Below are 18,861 nucleotides of genomic sequence, written 5' to 3' on the forward strand. Positions count from 1 at the left end.
AAATCGTCAAATCTATTTGGGGTTGACTGAAAAAAGTTAAATATTTACAAAACATTTGCCCTGTTCAGGAACTTCACAAAAAACATGTATCTACATGTTATCACTTACCAGCGCCCCCACAAGCTGTTTTTTATTGATCTCAGCCATCAAAGTTTATCTTCATGCCCTTTAAATTGGGTGGGCTTATACATGATGGCATTTGTTGTTTTTGGAATTATCTTGTTGACAGTCTTTAAGGGAATTGACTCATTTATGTTCACTCAGTACCTTTAAAGTCTAATGCCGCGTTCACACTGGCGAGATCAGACGCTACAAATTCGTGGGGGTCGTGTGGCGACGGACGCGCCTCCTTCGCCCGGTGTGTCGCTCTGCTTTTGCTGGGAAAATTCACCCCGGTGCGCCATCAAATAGGAGGAGCTTCCATTCCGCTCACTGGTTCCGGTTGTCAGTCAAGTTAACATGACGGACCTTGATCACACAGAGCGAGTTGTTGTGGAAAGCTCCCAATACAGGGAGTATCATTATTTGCTGCAGGAGCTAGGTCTGGATGATGGCCGGTTTCAGCGGTCCTTCCACCTCTGCAGGACCCAGTTTGAGGACCTCCTGTCCCGTTCACGCGCGCACATGTAAACAATTTTAAAAAAAAAGAAACTCAGCTGCTTGTTACGGGGCTGCAGCTCGCTCTTCCCCCAAAAAACTCTGTCATAATTGTGTTTAGAAACCAGTCACCATTTGCTTTATTATACATCTGTGTAGTTAATAAAATATTCTCCACAGACGATTCGCTCGCGCGCGCACATGGAGAATAAAAAAAAAGAAACTCCGCTCCCCGCTGCTGCTCGCTCCAAAAACTCTGTCATAATTGTGTTTAGAAACCAGTCAGCATTTGTTTTATTATACATCTGTGTAGTTAATAAGTAAAATAATCTCCATGGACGATTCGATCGCGCGCGCAGTAAAATACAAAGAAAAAGAAACTCCGCTCCCGCTGCTGCAGGGCTGCTGCTTGCTCCAAAAACTCTGTCATAATTGTGAAGTAAATGACAAAAGAGACATAAGTCCTGCTCACAGGCTGCTACCAGAGACAGAACATGTTCACATCTTCAGTCAAACTCCAGACATCTCCACGTCACTACATATTCAGTCCCTGATTGGTCATCGCGGCACGGCAAGACGAAAAAGTTCCAATTTGTCAACTTGGGGAGGAGGGCAACGCGACGTGATGCGACGCAATATCGCGCCGCAAACGCACCAATCGCTCAAAATCGCTTCACTCGTGTCACTTCACTCGTGTCACTTCACTCGTGTCGCACTGCGTGACTTGGAGCCAAAACATGTCGTTCCATAGGGATTACATGGCAACTGTTGGGGAAAGTGTAGTGACACGGACCCACAACAGGGGGCGCAAATGAACGGTCAATAGATGAGCCAAAAGGTAACAATTTAATGTTGTGAATGTGCACAACGATTATACAGACAATCACAGAATCTGACAGCAGTCAATACACCAAGGTGACGTGTGGGCAGGCTCGAGGATAGAAGACGTCTGTCCTGAGAAGAGCCGGAACCACACGATTTCCACCGCCACAGAACCTGGTGAATACTGGAGCCGCCAAGTCCCGAATTCCCAGGTGATCACCGTCCCCGACTGTCGGATCTGGTATTGCTGGTGAGGAGCACAAACAGCGAGATGTGGGTGTGTGCACACCCAGTAACAAAAACAGTCAGAAGGTGGAAAGTCACCTCCACCTCTAATCACACACTCGTGCAGCGCCTGTTAAACCACTTATCTGGTTTGGGTGTGAAGCGAAGCCGTCGCTGTTCACACCAAACGCCAATCCAGCAGATAAGGCACACCACAGGAAAACGGCTGCAAAAGAGTTCAGACTATTATTTAGTTTTAAGTCAGCAGAGAAATTACCTTCACAGGTAGATGATATCTCGGCAGCAAGGTGGAGATGACGTCCGGCTTTTATGGAGTGGATTGATGAAGTGGAGATGGGTGACAGCTGTCAACCCCGGCTGTGTCCGTGGCGGCAGCGCCCTCTCGTGCCTGAAGCCCGCACTTCAGGCAGGGGGCGCCCTCTGGTGGTGGGCCAGCAGTACCTCCTCTTCTGGCGGCCCACACAACAGCAACCTGTCACTGCTGTCGCTCTCGTCGCGCCCAGTGTGAACACAGCATAAAGACATTCAACCCTTTTCTTCATCATAATTCATGTTATGGTCACATCACTTCACATGTGGGATTATCTGTGTGCCAACATTTATAACAATGTTATTATAATACATCAATATTTTGCAGTAGATTATTTTCAGTCCTCACATCTGGCCTTGGGAGAAACTTAACTTTTGTCATTAAAAATATAATCATGCATTCATGTGTCAATTTCATATTAAATACTGCAGTGAAAAGAATTATGTTGTGATTTTATGTGTCTTCTCAGCTAATATCACGCAGGGTATCAGCCAAGAAGTGTCATCTTACTGTGAACTGAAGCCGTACGACAGACTTAATGAAATATGCTGTCAGGGAACGATCAGCGTCAAACCCGTAGCAAAGGCTGAGTGTTGCGGAACAGGTGAGTAAAACCAGAGACTGTTCATGAATCTGTCTAGTCTCCTCAGTTTAGCACCATTAGAGGGAGCACTGGATGAAAACATTAAAACACTTCCAGTCATAGTATTTCAGGAACATTGCTCAGATATGAACAACTGAGAATGTCCACTATGCAGTTCCAAGGAGAAGGAAATATATGTACCCATACTTTTTCTGGAAACAGATTCTAGTATTCTAGTCCAAGTTGAAAAACTGAATTACCTTAGTTGCTAAGAGAAGCTGTGAATATTTTAATTTTTTGTGTACTTATTTTTCTTTTACTTTATTGATTTATTTTTGTTTTTGTGTGTGTTTTTGATGTTCTTGAACATAAATGCCATGTAGTACAATCAAGCAACAAAATCAAAAGTACAGTGAGACTCATGTGATGTTGTGCTGTCATGGACAAAACCTTTAAGAAAATTTTGTGGTTAAAAAATGTCACATGTGAAAGCTGTCATGTAAATCCTTAAAAAAAAAGAAAGAGTGAAAAAATATGTCAGAAAACAGTGACACCATTTCATGGCTAAAGGCAAATTGTGCATGTATGTGGCTGATGAACCTTCAGTTCCTTGATTTCAGAATGTAAAACAAACCGTTCTCCCTCTACGTTACCTATGAGCGTGAGATCCTGAGATAAATAGTTAAACTCTTTGCCATAGAGTCTGTCCAAAAATACAAATACACCACTACACAGCATCAAGTATAGTATTCAAATGAACAGGGAAGTCTTAACTAAAAATGCTTGTTCGTAAGTACACAGAAAATTACCAGTAACTTGCATAAGAAAACTGTTTAGATCATTCAGACGACTAAATAAGAATACAAAAACTGTGATATTGAAAATCCTTTTGTGCCATTGCTCTCATCTCACAGGCACGCACAGATTTTCGTGCCACAAATCGCAGTACATTTTTGGAAATGAGAAACCATTGGATGAAATAGAAGTCAAAGTATACAGTGGATCCAGAAAGTATTCACAGCGCTGCACTTTTTCCATATTGTTTTTAAGTTGCAGCCTTATTCCAAAATGGAAGATATTCATTTTTTTCCATGAAAATTCTACATACACACAATACTCCATAATGACAATGTGACTTTTTTTATTTTTGCAAATTTATAAAAAAAAAAAAAAAATCACATGAACATAAATATTCACAGCTTTTGCCATTAAAATCAATATTGAGCTCCTTAGTAAAAGGCACATGGCAGCCCACCTGGAGTTTGACAAAAGGCACCTGAAGGACTCGCAGACCATGAGAAACAAAATTTGCTGGTCTGATGAGACAAAGATCGGAACTCTTTGGCGTGAATGCCAGGCATCATGCTTGGAGGAAACCAGGAACCATCCCTACAGTGAAGCATGGTGGTGGCAGCATCATGCTGTGGAGATGTTTTTCAGCAGCAGGAACTGGGAGACTAGTCACGATTGAAGGAAAGATGAATGCAGCAATGAACAAATCAAATCAAATCAATTTTATTTATATAGCGCCAAATCACAACAAACAGTTGCCCCAAGGCGCTTTATATTGTAAGGCAAGGCCATACAATAATTACGGAAAAACCCCAACGGTCGAAACGACCCCCTGTGAGCAAGCACTTGGCGACAGTGGGAAGGAAAAACTCCCTCTTAACAGGAAGAAACCTCCAGCAGAACCAGGCTCAGGGAGGGGCAGTCTTCTGCTGGGACTGAGGGAGAGAACCAGGAAAAAGACATGCTGTGGAGGGGAGCAGAGATCAATCACTAATGATTAAATGCAGAGTGGTGCATACAGAGCAAAAAGAGAAAGAAACACTCAGTGCATCATGGGAACCCCCCAGCAGTCTACGTCTATAGCAGCATAACTAAGGGATGGTTCAGGGTCACCTGATCCAGCCCTAACTATAAGCTTTAGCAAAAAGGAAAGTTTTAAGCCTAATCTTAAAAGTAGAGAGGATGGATGTGTACATGTGAATTAAAGGTTTTTATTTAAAAAAAAATTATGGTATCATTATGGGGTGTTGTGAATAGAATTTTGAGGCAAAAATGAGTTTACTCCATTTTGGAATAGGGGAGGTAATGGTCAAGTGGTTAAAGCGTTGGGCTTGAGACCAGAGGATCCTCGGTTCAAATCCCAGCCTGACCGGAGAAATCACAAAGGGCCCTTGAGCAAAGTCCTTAATCCTCTAGTTGGTCCTGATGTGTAGTGGGCACCTTGCATGGCAGCAGCCTCACATTAGGGTAAATGTGAGGCATTGATGTGTAAAGCACTTTGAGTGTCTGATGCAGATGGAAAAGCGCTATATAAATGCAGTCCATTTACCATTTTGAATAATGCTGTAACATAACAAAATGTAGAAAAAGTGAAGTCCTGTGAATACTTTCCAGATGCGCTGTATTAGGATCACTGTATTTAAAAAAAAAATCTAATATTTATTTTTACATATTTTTCCAACTTTTTCTGATTTGGGGTTGTAAAAGCAGGAATAATAACAACAAGTGGAGATATCAGTACCACCCACAAGATAAGCACTACAAATGTAACAGAGGGAGGTGTTGTGAAAGTGTAGTGACATGGACCCACAACAGGGGGCGCAAAAGAACGGTCAATAGATGAGCCAAAAGGTAACAATTTAATGTTGTGAAACGTGCACAACGAACATACAGACAATCTCAGAATATAATTACAGTCAAATTACAAAGGTGACGTGTGGGCAGGCTCAAGGATAGAAGACGTCTGTCCTGAGAAGAGCCGGAACCACACGATTTCCGCCCCCACAGAACCTGGTGAATATTGGAGCCGCCAAGTCTCGAATTCCCAGGTGATCACCGTCCCCGACTGTCAGATCTGGTACTGCTGGCGAAGAACAAAGACAGTCAAGTGTGGGTGTGTGTACACCCAGTAACAACAGCGGTGGGAATGCCACCTCCACCTCTCACTCAATATGTTGCAGAGAACTGCAGTGATTCCTCAGGGGAAAAGAGTGCCGTCCTGCACTCACTCAGCCTCCACAGAAAAAGGAACCGGTACTCCTGCAAACACTCACAATATACAGATATATTGCAAAAGACACAAACGGCTGAGGATATTACCTCCAATGAAGTATGATATCTCGGCGATGAGGTGGAGATGACGTCTGGTCTTTATGGAGTGCGATGATGAAGAATGTGTGACAGCTGTCAGGAATTAATGAGTGACAGCTGTCACTCCCGGCTGTGTCCGTGGCGGCAGCGCCCTCTCGTGCCTGAAGCCCGCACTTCAGTCAGGGCGCCCTTTGGTGGTGGGCCAGCAGTACCTCCTCTTCTGGCGGCCCACACAACAGGAGGAATAGAAATTCACAGATAAGAAAACTAACAGGTGAAGGTGAACCATGTCAGCCCTGAACTCAAACAGTGTCTGATGTAGCTTCGTTTGGCCATCAATACAGTGCCTTGAAAAAGTACTGGGCCCCTTGGTATTTCAAACATTTAAATTTTGTTTATGCCATTTCAAATACCAAAAGTAATTCAGGCTTCTCAAATACATTTTCTAAAATGATCCTCCTTAAACTCAAAACAAATATCTACAATTTGATATAAATTACATAAAAATATCAAAGCAAAGATGATGGGTTGCATAAGTATTGGGTCCCTTTGGTATAACAAAATGTGTAAAGTCTATTAAACCGGCAGTTATCAGTCTAATATCGTGCTCTTTTCAACAGAGTCTTTTGATCCAGACAAGCAGTTGTGCTGTGGTCCAAACAAACGGATCCTTGAAAGAAGATCCATCAAGCACCAGTGCTGTGCAAGTGACCAGTTTGATCCTGAAACCAAGTGCTGCTGTCCGATGAATGGAACTCTTCATGTCCTACCCTACCAGCCAGACTGCTGTGCAGAGGAGTCAGATGAAGGTACTTATTACCCTCTGCTTTTTACTATCAATAGAGGGCTCTGTGGTTGTAGCACAGTGTGTTGTGTGGGCCGCTGAAGAGGAGGTACTGCTGGCCCACCACCAACAGAGGGCGCCCTGCCTGGAGTGCGGGCTCCAGGCACCAGAGGGCGCTGCCGCATCATGGGAGTAGCTTGGGTGACAGCTGTCACCCATCACCAGACACAGCTGTTCTACTCAGCACCGAGGTATATCAGGAGGACGGCGTCTCCACCTCAGTGCCGAGATATCGCCTTGAGATAGAGGTAAACTACTCTGCAGCATATTCTGTATATTTGATAATACGTGTTAAACCTTTCAGGACAGCTGACTACCGAAAGCCAATTGCTTGGATAAGTACTCACCTTCCTGTTTTAACGTGACGAGAGGTGGAGGCGGCTTCTTCCCTCTCCGTGTTACTGGGTGCAGCCGCATCCACACCTGTATGTTTGTTGCTCTCTCTTGCCAGCAGTACCGGATCCGACGAGCGGAGGCAGTGGCCACCTGGGACTTCGGGACTTGGCGGTTCCAGTATTTCCAGGGTTCGGTGGCAGAGGAGATCTGGGTGGTTCCGGTTCGACTCGGACGGACGTCTCCTACCTTCGAGCCTGCCCACACGACACCAGCAGAATTCGGCTTAATCCCAAATTGTTGATTGTTGTATTGGTTGTGCTCGTTTCACAACAGTAAAACTTGTTATTTACCTTCTCCATTGTCCGTTCATTTGCGCCCCCTGTTGTGGGTCCGTGTTCCTACACTTTCACAACAGGATATCTCGGCCAGCGTCATGGATCCCGAGGGGCGTCAACCGGCTGTTGAACGGCCAATGGAAGACCAAGGCGCGGCGGAGGCTTCGGGAGGGGTAATCGGTGAGTTGCAGCGGATCCTCACCGCTTTCACCTCTCGGATCGACTTAATGACCGAGCAGCACGTTCTCCTAAACCGCAGGGTGGAGGCTCTCGCCGCACAAGTGGAGGCGCGCCCTTCGGGGCCGCTGCGGCTCTCCCTCCCGAGGACCCTGCGTGCGAAAGTAACGTTCCACTGGTCGTTCAACGGTCCCTTCCTCCGTCCCCAGAAGCATACATAAGCCCTCCAGAACCGTACGGAGGCTGTGTGGAGACGTGCGCGGACTTTCTTATGCAGTGTTCGCTCGTCTTCGCTCAGTGTCCCGTGATGTACGCGACTGATGCTAGCAAAGTAGCTTATGTGATAAATCTGCTTCGCGGGGAGGCACGCGCTTGGGCTACAGCGCTCTGGGAGCAGAACTCACGGCTCCTTCATACGTACGCTGGGTTTGTACGGGAGCTCAGAACGGTGTTCGATCATCCCAACAGAGGAGAGTCCGCTTCAACCGCGCTACTGTCCATACGACAGGGACGTCGGAGCGCAGCTGCCTATGCAGTCGCCTTCCGCATCGCGGCGGCGAGATCCGGCTGGAATAGCACTGCCCTCCGCGCTGCCTTTGTAAACGGACTGTCTCTGGTCCTAAAAGAGCACCTGGTGGCTAAGGACGAACCGCGGGATTTAGATGGGCTCATCGATCTAGTCATACGACTCGACAACCGGTTAGAAGAACGCCGTCGGGAACGAGGCGAAGGGCGTGGCCAGGCACGCGTCGTCCCTCTCCCTTCCGGGTCCGATCGAGCTCCGCCCTCCCCACGCTCCTCTGTTCCTGCGTTCCGTGGGGTCACAGCTCCCCCTACTGACGAAGCTAGGGACACGAGTAGGGCAACATTTAGGGCACCAGATGCACAGAGGAGATGGACCCACGGAGCGTGTCTTGGTTGTAGTTCAATGGAGCACCATGTGAGAGACTGCCCTGAGCGGTCAAACGCCAAACGCCCGCCCCTAGAGACTGGGCCAGGGGTGGGCCAAAACATTCACGTGGGACACACCCACATTGCTACACGACTCCCAGTCACGATCCTTTATGAGGATTCAACCCTGAAGGCCCCAGCACTGGTAGACACGGGCTCTGAGGGGAATCTGCTTGACAGTAGATGGGCCAGGGAGATAGGGCTCCCTCTGGTGGCTCTTACCTCGCCTGTGCAGGTTCGGGCACTAGATGGCTCCCTACTCCCACCAATCACACATAAGACACCTCCAGTAACTCTGGTGGTGTCAGGTAACCACCGAGAGGTGATCGAGTTCTTCGTGACTCAGGCCACCTCCCGTGTGGTTTTAGGGTTTCCATGGATGCTAAAGCACAATCCCCGGATTGATTGGCCGTCCGGGGTAGTGGTTCAGTGGAGCGAAACCTGCCATCGGGAGTGTCTAGGTTCCTCGGTTCCTCCCGGCTCCCAAGCTAAGGAGGAGGTCCGAGTCCCGCCCAATCTGAAGGCGGTGCCAGCGGAGTACCATGACCTCGCTGATGTGTTCAGCAAGGATCTGGCTCTTACGCTTCCTCCTCACCGCCCGTACGATTGTGCCATTGATTTGGTTCCAGGCAGTGAGTTTCCGTCCAGTAGGCTGTACAACCTCTCACGGCCGGAGCGTGAATCAATGGAGACCTACATCCGGGACTCATTAGCTGCCGGGTTGATCCGGAATTCCACCTCTCCGATGGGTGCTGGTTTCTTTTTTGTGGGTAAAAAGGATGGCGGGCTTCGTCCATGCATTGACTATAGGGGGTTGAACGAAATCACGGTTCGCAATCGATACCCGTTGCCCCTGTTGGATTCGGTGTTCACCCCCTTGCATGGAGCCAATATCTTCACCAAACTTGATCTTAGGAATGCGTATCATTTGGTTCGGATCCGGAAGGGAGACGAATGGAAGACGGCATTTAACACCCCGTTGGGCCATTTTGAGTACCTGGTCATGCCGTCCGGTCTCACTAACGCTCCCGCGACCTTCCAAGCGTTGGTAAACGATGTCCTGCGGGACTTCCTGCACCGGTTCGTCTTCGTGTATCTGGACGATATACTCATCTTTTCCCCGGATCCTGAGACTCATGTCCGGCATGTCCGTCAGGTCCTGCAGCGGTTGTTGGAGAACCGCCTGTTTGTGAAGGGCGAGAAGTGTGAGTTCCACCGCACTTCTTTGTCCTTCCTGGGGTTTATCATCTCCTCTAACTCCGTCGCCCCGGACCCGGCCAAGGTTGCGGCGGTGAGAGACTGGCCCCAACCTACAAGCCGTAGGAAGCTGCAACAGTTCCTCGGTTTTGCTAATTTTTATAGGAGGTTCATTAAGGGCTACAGTCAGGTAGTTAGCCCCCTGACAGCCCTGACCTCTCCAAAAGTTCCCTTCACCTGGTCGGACCGGTGCGAGGCCGCGTTCAAGGAGTTGAAACGGCGCTTCTCGTCTGCACCAGTTCTGGTGCAGCCTGATCCTAGCCGCCAGTTAGTGGTTGAAGTGGATGCCTCGGACTCAGGGATAGGAGCGGTGCTCTCCCAGAGCGGGAAGACTGATAAGGTCCTTCACCCGTGTGCCTATTTTTCTCGCAGGTTGACCCCCGCTGAACGGAATTATGACGTCGGCAATCGGGAACTCCTTGCTGTGAAAGAGGCCCTCGAAGAGTGGAGACATCTGTTGGAGGGAACAGCCGTGCCGTTCACGGTTTTCACTGACCATCGGAACCTGGAGTACATCAGAGCCGCCAAGCGTCTGAACCCCAGGCAAGCCCGCTGGTCACTGTTCTTTGGCCGTTTTGACTTCCGGATCACCTACCGTCCCGGGACCAAGAATCAGAGATCGGATGCATTGTCCCGGGTGCACGAAGATGAGGTCAAAACGGAACCGTCGGATCCCCCGGATCCCATCATCCCGGAGTCCGCTATCGTGGCCGCCCTCACCTGGGACGTGGAGAAGACCGTCCGGGAGGCCCTGACCCGTGTCCCGGACCCCGGAAACGGACCAAAAAACAGACTATACGTCCCACCAGAGGCTAGGGCTGCAGTCCTGGACTTCTGTCACGGTTCTAAGCTCTCCTGTCACCCAGGGGTGCGAAGGACCATGGCAGTCGTCCGGCAACGCTTCTGGTGGGCATCCCTGGAGACCGACGTCCGGGACTACGTCCAGGCCTGTACCACCTGCGCCAGGGGCAAGGCCGACCATAGGAAGACCTCAGGGCAGCTACAGCCATTGCCCGTGCCTCATCGCCCCTGGTCCCACATCGGCCTGGACTTCGTCACGGGTCTCCCGCCGTCCCAGGGAAACACCGTCGTCTTCACGATAGTGGACCGTTTCTCCAAGGCGGCCCACTTCGTGGCCCTCCCGAAGCTCCCTACGGCCCAGGAGACAGCGGACCTCCTGGTCCACCACGTCGTCCGTCTGCATGGCATACCATCAGACATCGTCTCCGATCGCGGTCCCCAGTTCACCTCACATGTCTGGAGGAGCTTCTGCCGGGAACTGGGGGCCACGGTCAGCCTCTCGTCTGGGTACCACCCCCAGACCAACGGGCAGGCAGAGCGGGCGAATCAAGAACTGGAGCAGACACTTCGCTGTGTGACAGCCGCGCACCCGACGGCCTGGAGTACCCACCTGGACTGGATCGAGTACGCCCACAACAGCCAAGTGTCATCAGCCACCGGCCTCTCCCCGTTTGAGGTGTGCTTGGGGTATCAGCCCCCCTTGTTTCCGGTGGTTGAGGAAGAGGTCGGTGTGCCCTCGGTCCAGGCCCACCTACGGAAGTGCCGTCGGGTGTGGCGGGCCGCCCGCTCTGCCTTGTTGCAGGCCCGGACGAGGGCGAAGAGACATGCAGACCGGCGGCGAGCCCCGGCCCCCAAGTACCGTCCTGGGCAGGAGGTCTGGTTGTCCACGAAGGAAATCCCCTTACAGGTTGATTCTCCAAAACTGCAAGAACGGTACATCGGACCTTATAAGATCCTCAAGGTCATCAACCCCGCCGCAGTGAGGCTCCAGCTTCCGGCCTCACTGCGGATCCATCCAGTCTTCCACGTTTCCCGGATCAAGCCTCTTCACACCTCACCCCTCTGCACCCCGGGTCCGGCGCCGCCTCCTGCCCGGATCATCGACGGAGCACCGGCTTGGACTGTCCGCCGGCTCCTTGACGTCCATCGGATGGGCCGGGGTTTTCAGTATCTGGTGGACTGGGAGGGGTACGGCCCCGAGGAGCGCTCCTGGGTGAAGAAGGGCTTCATCCTGGACCCGGCCCTCCTGGCCGACTTCTACCGACGCCATCCGGACAAGCCCGGTCGTGCGCCAGGAGGCGCCCGTTGAGGGGGGGGTCCTGTTGTGTGGGCCGCTGAAGAGGAGGTACTGCTGGCCCACCACCACCAGAGGGCGCTGCCGCATCATGGGAGTAGCCTGGGTGACAGCTGTCACCCATCACCAGACACAGCTGTTCTACTCAGCACCGAGGTATATCAGGAGGACGGCGTCTCCACCTCAGTGCCGAGATATCGCCTTGAGATAGAGGTAAACTACTCTGCAGCATATTCTGTATATTTGATAATACGTGTTAAACCTTTCAGGACAGCTGACTACCGAAAGCCAATTGCTTGGATAAGTACTCACCTTCCTGTTTTAACGTGACGAGAGGTGGAGGCGGCTTCTTCCCTCTCCGTGTTACTGGGTGCAGCCGCATCCACACCTGTGTGTTTGTTGCTCTCTCTTGCCAGCAGTACCGGATCCGACGAGCGGAGGCAGTGGCCACCTGGGACTTCGGGACTTGGCGGTTCCAGTATTTCCAGGGTTCGGTGGCAGAGGAGATCTGGGTGGTTCCGGTTCGACTCGGACGGACGTCTCCTACCTTCGAGCCTGCCCACACGACACCAGCAGAATTCGGCTTAATCCCAAATTGTTGATTGTTGTATTGGTTGTGCTCGTTTCACAACAGTAAAACTTGTTATTTACCTTCTCCATTGTCCGTTCATTTGCGCCCCCTGTTGTGGGTCCGTGTTCCTACACTTTCACAACACAGTGTTTTTTTGTTTTTTTTTAACTATTTCAGAAATTGAAGCTTTTTCATTTTTTAATCAGAAATATCTTCCACTTATTTGAAATCATACAAACCGTAGGATCTCCACACTGGCCTCTGCCTGATTATTTTTTATATAATTACACAGAATTTGTTATATTTGCAGGAAAAGCCTCAACGAGACAGTTAACACCGACAGGTGAAATTGTGACATTTACAACAATACATACAGTATTATATATTAGGCCTAAATAGATCCTTGTCATTTGATTGGTGGTTTGTATGTCATGTGATATTGATCATTCATCCTATTTGCCATTGTGTACCATTTAATGTGCAGTTTTTGTTCTCCACGTTTTGTACCATTGCACAGTGTGATCACCACGTGCTCACACTAGCATTGACGATGCTTAGTTTAAAAACAAACATGGCGGGGTTTGTTTTGTTGACAGATGATGATTTGAACAAGCTCCAGGCAGGCGTAAGCCGTCTGTGGACATTTGCAGCATTCGCTTGGACGCCTCTAGCTAAATGAGAAACGCTGTCGCAATTTTTTTGCTGGACTAAATAAAGCAGGCAGTCTGTACACGAAGACGTCAATGCACGGGATCACGTACAGACCACATCTTCATTTTAAGACCGTGAGAGATGTTGATATCAACAAAGCTGATATCTCCACCGGCACTGTTTACGGTGCAGGTGGGGAGCTGTTGACCCTGACTGGGGATGTTGTTGGGCGGTGGAAGGAGTACTTCGAGGATCTCCTCAATCCCATCGTCACGTCTTCCGAAGAGGAGGCAGAGACTGGGGACCCAGAGGCGGACTCATCCATTACCCAGGCAGAAGTCACGAGGTGGTTAGAAAGCTCCTCGGTGGCAAGGCTCCTGGGGTGGATGAAATCCGTCCTGAGTACCTTAAGTCTCTGGATGTTGTGGGACTGTCTTGGCTGACACGCCTCTGCAACATTGCGTGGTGATCGGGGACAGTGCCTCTGGATTGGCAGACCGGGGTGGTGGTCCCTCTGTTTATATATGTATATATATGTACATTTATTATTCTCTTTCTAATTCTGATTTTCATTGTGCTAAATAAATGTAAATGGAATGGCTGAATAGTTCCAGCTAACCTCACATGACTGTTTTTGGCCTCCATTGGCACGCGGCTTATTGGCATTATCTGCTGCTGAGCATTTGTGATACACAGCAGCACATAGGTCATGGGCCACAAGTGGGTCGCTTGCAAATTGTAAATTGCCACTTTCTGCAAAACACAAAATTGTGTGCTGTATTAATTTGCCTCTAGCTTAGCAAACTTTGGATGTTAGCATGCAATATATCAAACAAAAGCTCATTACATGCATAATTTTCCATTCATTCAGTTGTGTATACCTAAAATGCATGTATCGAAATGATGAAAGTGGATTTTTTAAAAATAATTTCTTTCAGTAATAAGCAAATAATAAATAAATAAACATGGACCGCATATCAGTACTTTCAGTGCTAGCATTAAAAATTAATTTTTTAGATCATGAGGCTTGGACAAAAAACAAACAAAAAAAACCCAAACAAATTTTGTTGAGTTGGAGGCGGGGTGGGGGGTTTAAGGGGCCCATTTCTGGCCCATGGCCAAAACGTTTTTGACAAATATCACAATTTGCTGTAATTATAGAACACTTGTTGGTTAGCTTTATTTGTATCTCCCAGTTTCATGACTTAAAATTATCCAATGAACTGCATATCAGAAAAAGCTATTTTAAGATCGAAACCCTTGTTCTTGGGCCCACCTGGTGCACTAGAACCAACACAATTTAATGTGTTTTGGTTAATAGGTTCACACTAGCTTTATTCAAATTGGTAAAAATACTGGACTGCTTAATACTAATATTAAATGTGATTCCTGAACCAAAGCTTTTCTCACAATCAAGACCAGTTCTATGACCATTCCACAGAGGACACAAGAATATTGTTATTGGAGTCATTCATGAGCTCAGGAGTGACAGGTGAGTCCAACTGACAAGTCTGAGGAAGCTGAGGAGGAATCAGTTTGATGATCATGGATCATCCAGAACTGCAGCACTAACAGTTGTAGTTATATTTATTTTTCTGCGTGTGTGTCCTGGGTGTGTGTCAAAACATGAAAAAGAACGTAAATGTCATTGTGTACAATGAGTCATCAGCAGAGTGAGATAGTTTTTATCCAAACAAGAGTCTTGATTATGTGTAATCTGATAAATGATAAATTATGATGAACTTTTCATCTAATGCACAACATGTTTTCTGTCCTCAGATACACAACTGCAGGTAAGAAATATTTATACATTACCCTTCTGCTAAGAAATTCACAAAAAAATGAGCATTTTGACAAAAATGCCCAAACTTCCTTGACTGTTTAGTTGTGTTTTTTTTTTTTTTTTTTAACTGCTGACAAGCATCAGTCAAATAAACACAAATCAGGGCGAATCACGGGGAAACAGCCCGAATGAGCGAACCCCAGAAAACATCGAGCCGACGGCGGGAGGGACACACGGTCAGGCGAGCGTGAACAATCCCGCTGCGACTGTGCACGAACACAGTGCGTGCAGCTGGCATGTGTGGCACCACATCGCGCCACTGCTGTGGAGAAAAAAATAAAATCCACACACCATAAAAAATAAATGCAATTTCCAATATTTAATCCCTCAAATTGAGCGGACAATACAAGCGTGATCAATTTCAATGCAATTTAAAATTTTTTTCCCATTTATATAGCACCAAATCACAACAGAGTTGCCTCAAGGCTCTTCACACAAGTAAGGTCTTACCTTACTAACCCCCAGAGCACAGTGGTAGGGAAAAACTCCCTCTGAGGAAGAAACCTCAAGCAGACCAGACTCAAAGGGGTGACCCTCTACTTGGGCCATGCAACAGACATAATTACAGAACAATTCACAAAATAAATATACAGGAAATGCTGTTGGAGCACAGGACAGGAGGGTCTCCAGCACACAGAGGCAGTGAGTGATCCCTCTGTGCCTCTGTATATGACCCATGGTCATAGACATACAGTCATGAAATGACATGAATGAAGCAGTGCACTCTTAATATGTCCAGCCGAGTATATAAATGATTACTACAATAACTACATACACAGTTACAAAACAAATAACTAAAATAAATGATCACATAACACAGAAACAGAGAGTGACACTTTGTTCTGTAGGCTGAACGGACAGGTGGGCGTGTCTGCACACAGCAGCAGCTGTTGAGATCTTTGGACCCACAAGTCACAGCTGGAGAACACGTACCGTGTTTTGAAGGACACAACATTACAACTCTGCCATGATGCGTGTGTGTGTGTGCCTGCTGTCCTCACGTGGAAGCTGGGAAACACTATAATTAAATACTCTGTTGTAAGGAGAGCACAAAGACATTCAAATATTCTGTTCAGGCGTCTAATAATAATAAACCTCTTTTACATGTGAAGCAGCAGGACCTTCGTGGCCGGGACGACGGTGGGGGATCGAACCCACAGGTGCATGTTAGCATACTCTGTGACCCACATCCTGTTCGTGACGCTAGATTGAAGCAGCAGGACCTTCATGGCCGGGACGACGGTGGGGATCGAACCCACGCGGCTCGCACAAAAGACCGTTCCTCTACCAGGTCAGCCAAAGGGGAACTCCCTGATTGAAGCAGCAGGACCTTCATGGCCAGGACGACGGTGGGGATCGAACCCACGCGGCTCGCACCAAAAGAACGCTCCTCCACCAGGTCAGCCAAAGGGGAACTCCCCGTTAGCCAAGCTAGCGGGAACGTCTTTTCAATTGGGACCCGGGACTGTCATCCCGCTACACATCTCCCCACCATTTTTGACTTCGTCCCGAAGTCACAGGTGCATGTTAGCATACTCTGTGACCCACATCCTGTTCGTGAAGCCAGATTGAAGCAGCAGGACCTTCGTGGCCGGGACGACGGTGGGGATCAAACCCACGCGGCTCGCACCAATAGACCGCTCCTCCACCAGGTCAGCCAAAGGGGAACTCCCCGTTAGCCAAGCTAGCGGGAACATCTTTTCAATTGGGACCCGGGACTTTCATCCCGCTACACAAGGATGACCTGGCCAAGAAAAACAGCAGCAGCACACGCCATAGTGGACAGGTTAACATCAACTTGAGAACATTGGTGATAAATAAAATACAATCATCTTGGTCATAATAACATTGCACATGACGTAAAGTCTCAAACGGATTTAGAAACATAGGCATTGCTCAAAAGAATGCCATTTGCGATCTTGTAAAATAGACCAGAAGGTGTTCAAGGAAGTCAGTCGAGACCGTTTCAGTTCAGACGGGAGAACATTCCAATCAGAGGGAGCTGAAAAACTAAAGGCATTCTTTCCCACCTGGCAGGAATTGGCTTGGGAAGTCCTGGATTGGGGTAAAACTCAGCGTTTGTTTCCAGAGTCAATGAAAGTGAGAACAAGAAGTATACAATTCTCAATGCTGTTCTTTATACAGTTTTCCTGTTAAAACCCCCAATAAACAAAGGTTTAACAGAAGAGAGAATAACAAGCTTGTGTTTGTTTTTAGACACCAAGACCTCCAATCAGATGGTGAGTCATTCAAAAGTTGTTCTACCCTGTTAATGTGGGCACTTGTTCTTGTGTTGTGTGTGCAGATGTTATGTTGTGTGATATGGACTGGTTTTGTTTTCATGTAGCAATGACCCTGAACAGAAGTGTGGGATGACTTGTTACGATCCACTGATAAAGAGCTGCTGTGAAAGAAACCACACAAAGCACCGGCTTGACCGGGCTGGAGGTAGGGCTGTGTGCTTGTGCCAGAAACTCTTTGATGCTTCTATATGTTTTTATGTGATGAAGTCCCTGATGAAAAGATATCTGACGTAACACCTCCCACCCAAAAAACACTTATGGTCCAAGTGCAATCCCTCTCAGGGTCTTACAACTCTCACATTCTATTGGGGTCACCAGTTTTCGTCACCCTGATTACATGCACATTTACACAAACAATCCGGTTTTTAAGTTTAGGCACATTTATTACTCTGTCTCCTTCAGTGGTGCAAAGCAGCCACAGCACAAATTCAATAGAATTTCTTGTTTTCACCCCAAAACTCTAATTTCCTTCATACTGCAAACAGAACCACCTGGCTAGTTGAGCTGGTCTAAAAATGAGGTGTGGTAAGTCGCAGTGATCATGTGTTGATATCATCTGGAACAGTGGTGGGCTCAGTTCCAATAATCCGATAATTATCGAAGATAATTAGATAACTTTAAAAACCATTATCGGACTAATTATCTTGCGATAAATTTTTGTCCAATAATTTTTAGACCGATAATGTGGTAAATAAAGCTGAACAGCTACAAATATTTATAAAATTTAAAATCAGTTGAGCACCTACCTGTAAATGTTTCGTAGCTGATGTGTAGATCTACCCTCTGCAAAACAGAGAAGAGCTGCTTTAAGAATAAACCACTCTATCCTCTGCAGGCAAAGGAGAACTGGTCCCAAAAAAAAAAAACTAATTTCTTTGAACCCCATACTGATACGCGGGAAATATCACCCAAGTCATCCAGAGGCATACATTTTTAACTTATGGTTCAACTTTCAAGCAAACTAATTTCGGACAAGTTATTTAAATTAATGTCATGTCTGAAGCTTTATAAAGTGAAAATATCAGATATATGTTTTAGTTTTAAAGTAATGCGCTCATTTTTAAGGTTTTAGTGTGGATATATGCTGTGCCCAGCAGTGCATTATGGGTAGGACAGGGTAATCTCAGTACGTTCACGACATGAGAAATGCATTTCAGACACTCTGATCAGGCTCTACTGACAACAGCATTAAACTCTAGTGCCTAAAACTCTCATGAATATATTCTCTGGGTTTATAGACGTTGTTATTGTGTCTGCGTTTATTAAATTCTACGCATCTTAAATGTAGCAGACACGGATTATCTGGAATTTTGTTTTGGCAAGTTTTCAAGGTCTCTAATGCCATCTACTGGCCAGTAGTGTTCATTTGCCCTATTGACATATCCCATAATCCCTTGCATGCCAGAGAGTCGCTGCAGTCAAACATATAGACTCTATAGAGAATCAACACGATGACAGTTGTAAATGAATATTATACTACAAAAATGTAATTTTTTATGCATTTCGTCACATTAATAAGAGACTGCTGCATGATACCCTGAAAACTTGCTAAAACAATTATAACAAATAATCTGTGTCATTACGTTTAATCTGTGTGGAATTTAATGAACGCAAACTGAATTTCAGACATATTATATATATTAGTCTGGAACAAAGAGGACAAACAGTGTTGTAAAGAACAATAATCAAGACGTTAAAAAGAGCAAACTTCACTTTCCCCCAGAACGACATGATCAGGAAGTGATTGTAGCTAATAATGGAGAGACAGTGTTATATGGCTGGGGGGGCCTGGCTGCCGGTTTGTTTCTGTTTTTTGGTTTTCCTCCCAGGTGGCGTGC

General features: G+C 47.3%; 1 protein-coding gene across 1 annotated transcript in view; it reads left to right on the plus strand.

The window, feature by feature from the left end:
• Positions 1-18,861, plus strand: part of si:ch211-195m9.3 (galaxin) — an 86,995-nt gene that overhangs the window by 59,439 nt on the left and 8,695 nt on the right. Inside the window, exons 6-7 of the mRNA XM_034168722.1 lie at positions 2,445-2,579; positions 6,281-6,469. Of these exons, the coding sequence (XP_034024613.1) occupies positions 2,445-2,579; positions 6,281-6,469 (324 nt within the window). The remainder of the gene's footprint in view (positions 1-2,444; positions 2,580-6,280; positions 6,470-18,861) is intronic.

Source organism: Thalassophryne amazonica, chromosome 4, assembly GCF_902500255.1.
Source record: "Thalassophryne amazonica chromosome 4, fThaAma1.1, whole genome shotgun sequence".
Lineage (NCBI taxonomy): Eukaryota > Metazoa > Chordata > Actinopteri > Batrachoidiformes > Batrachoididae > Thalassophryne > Thalassophryne amazonica.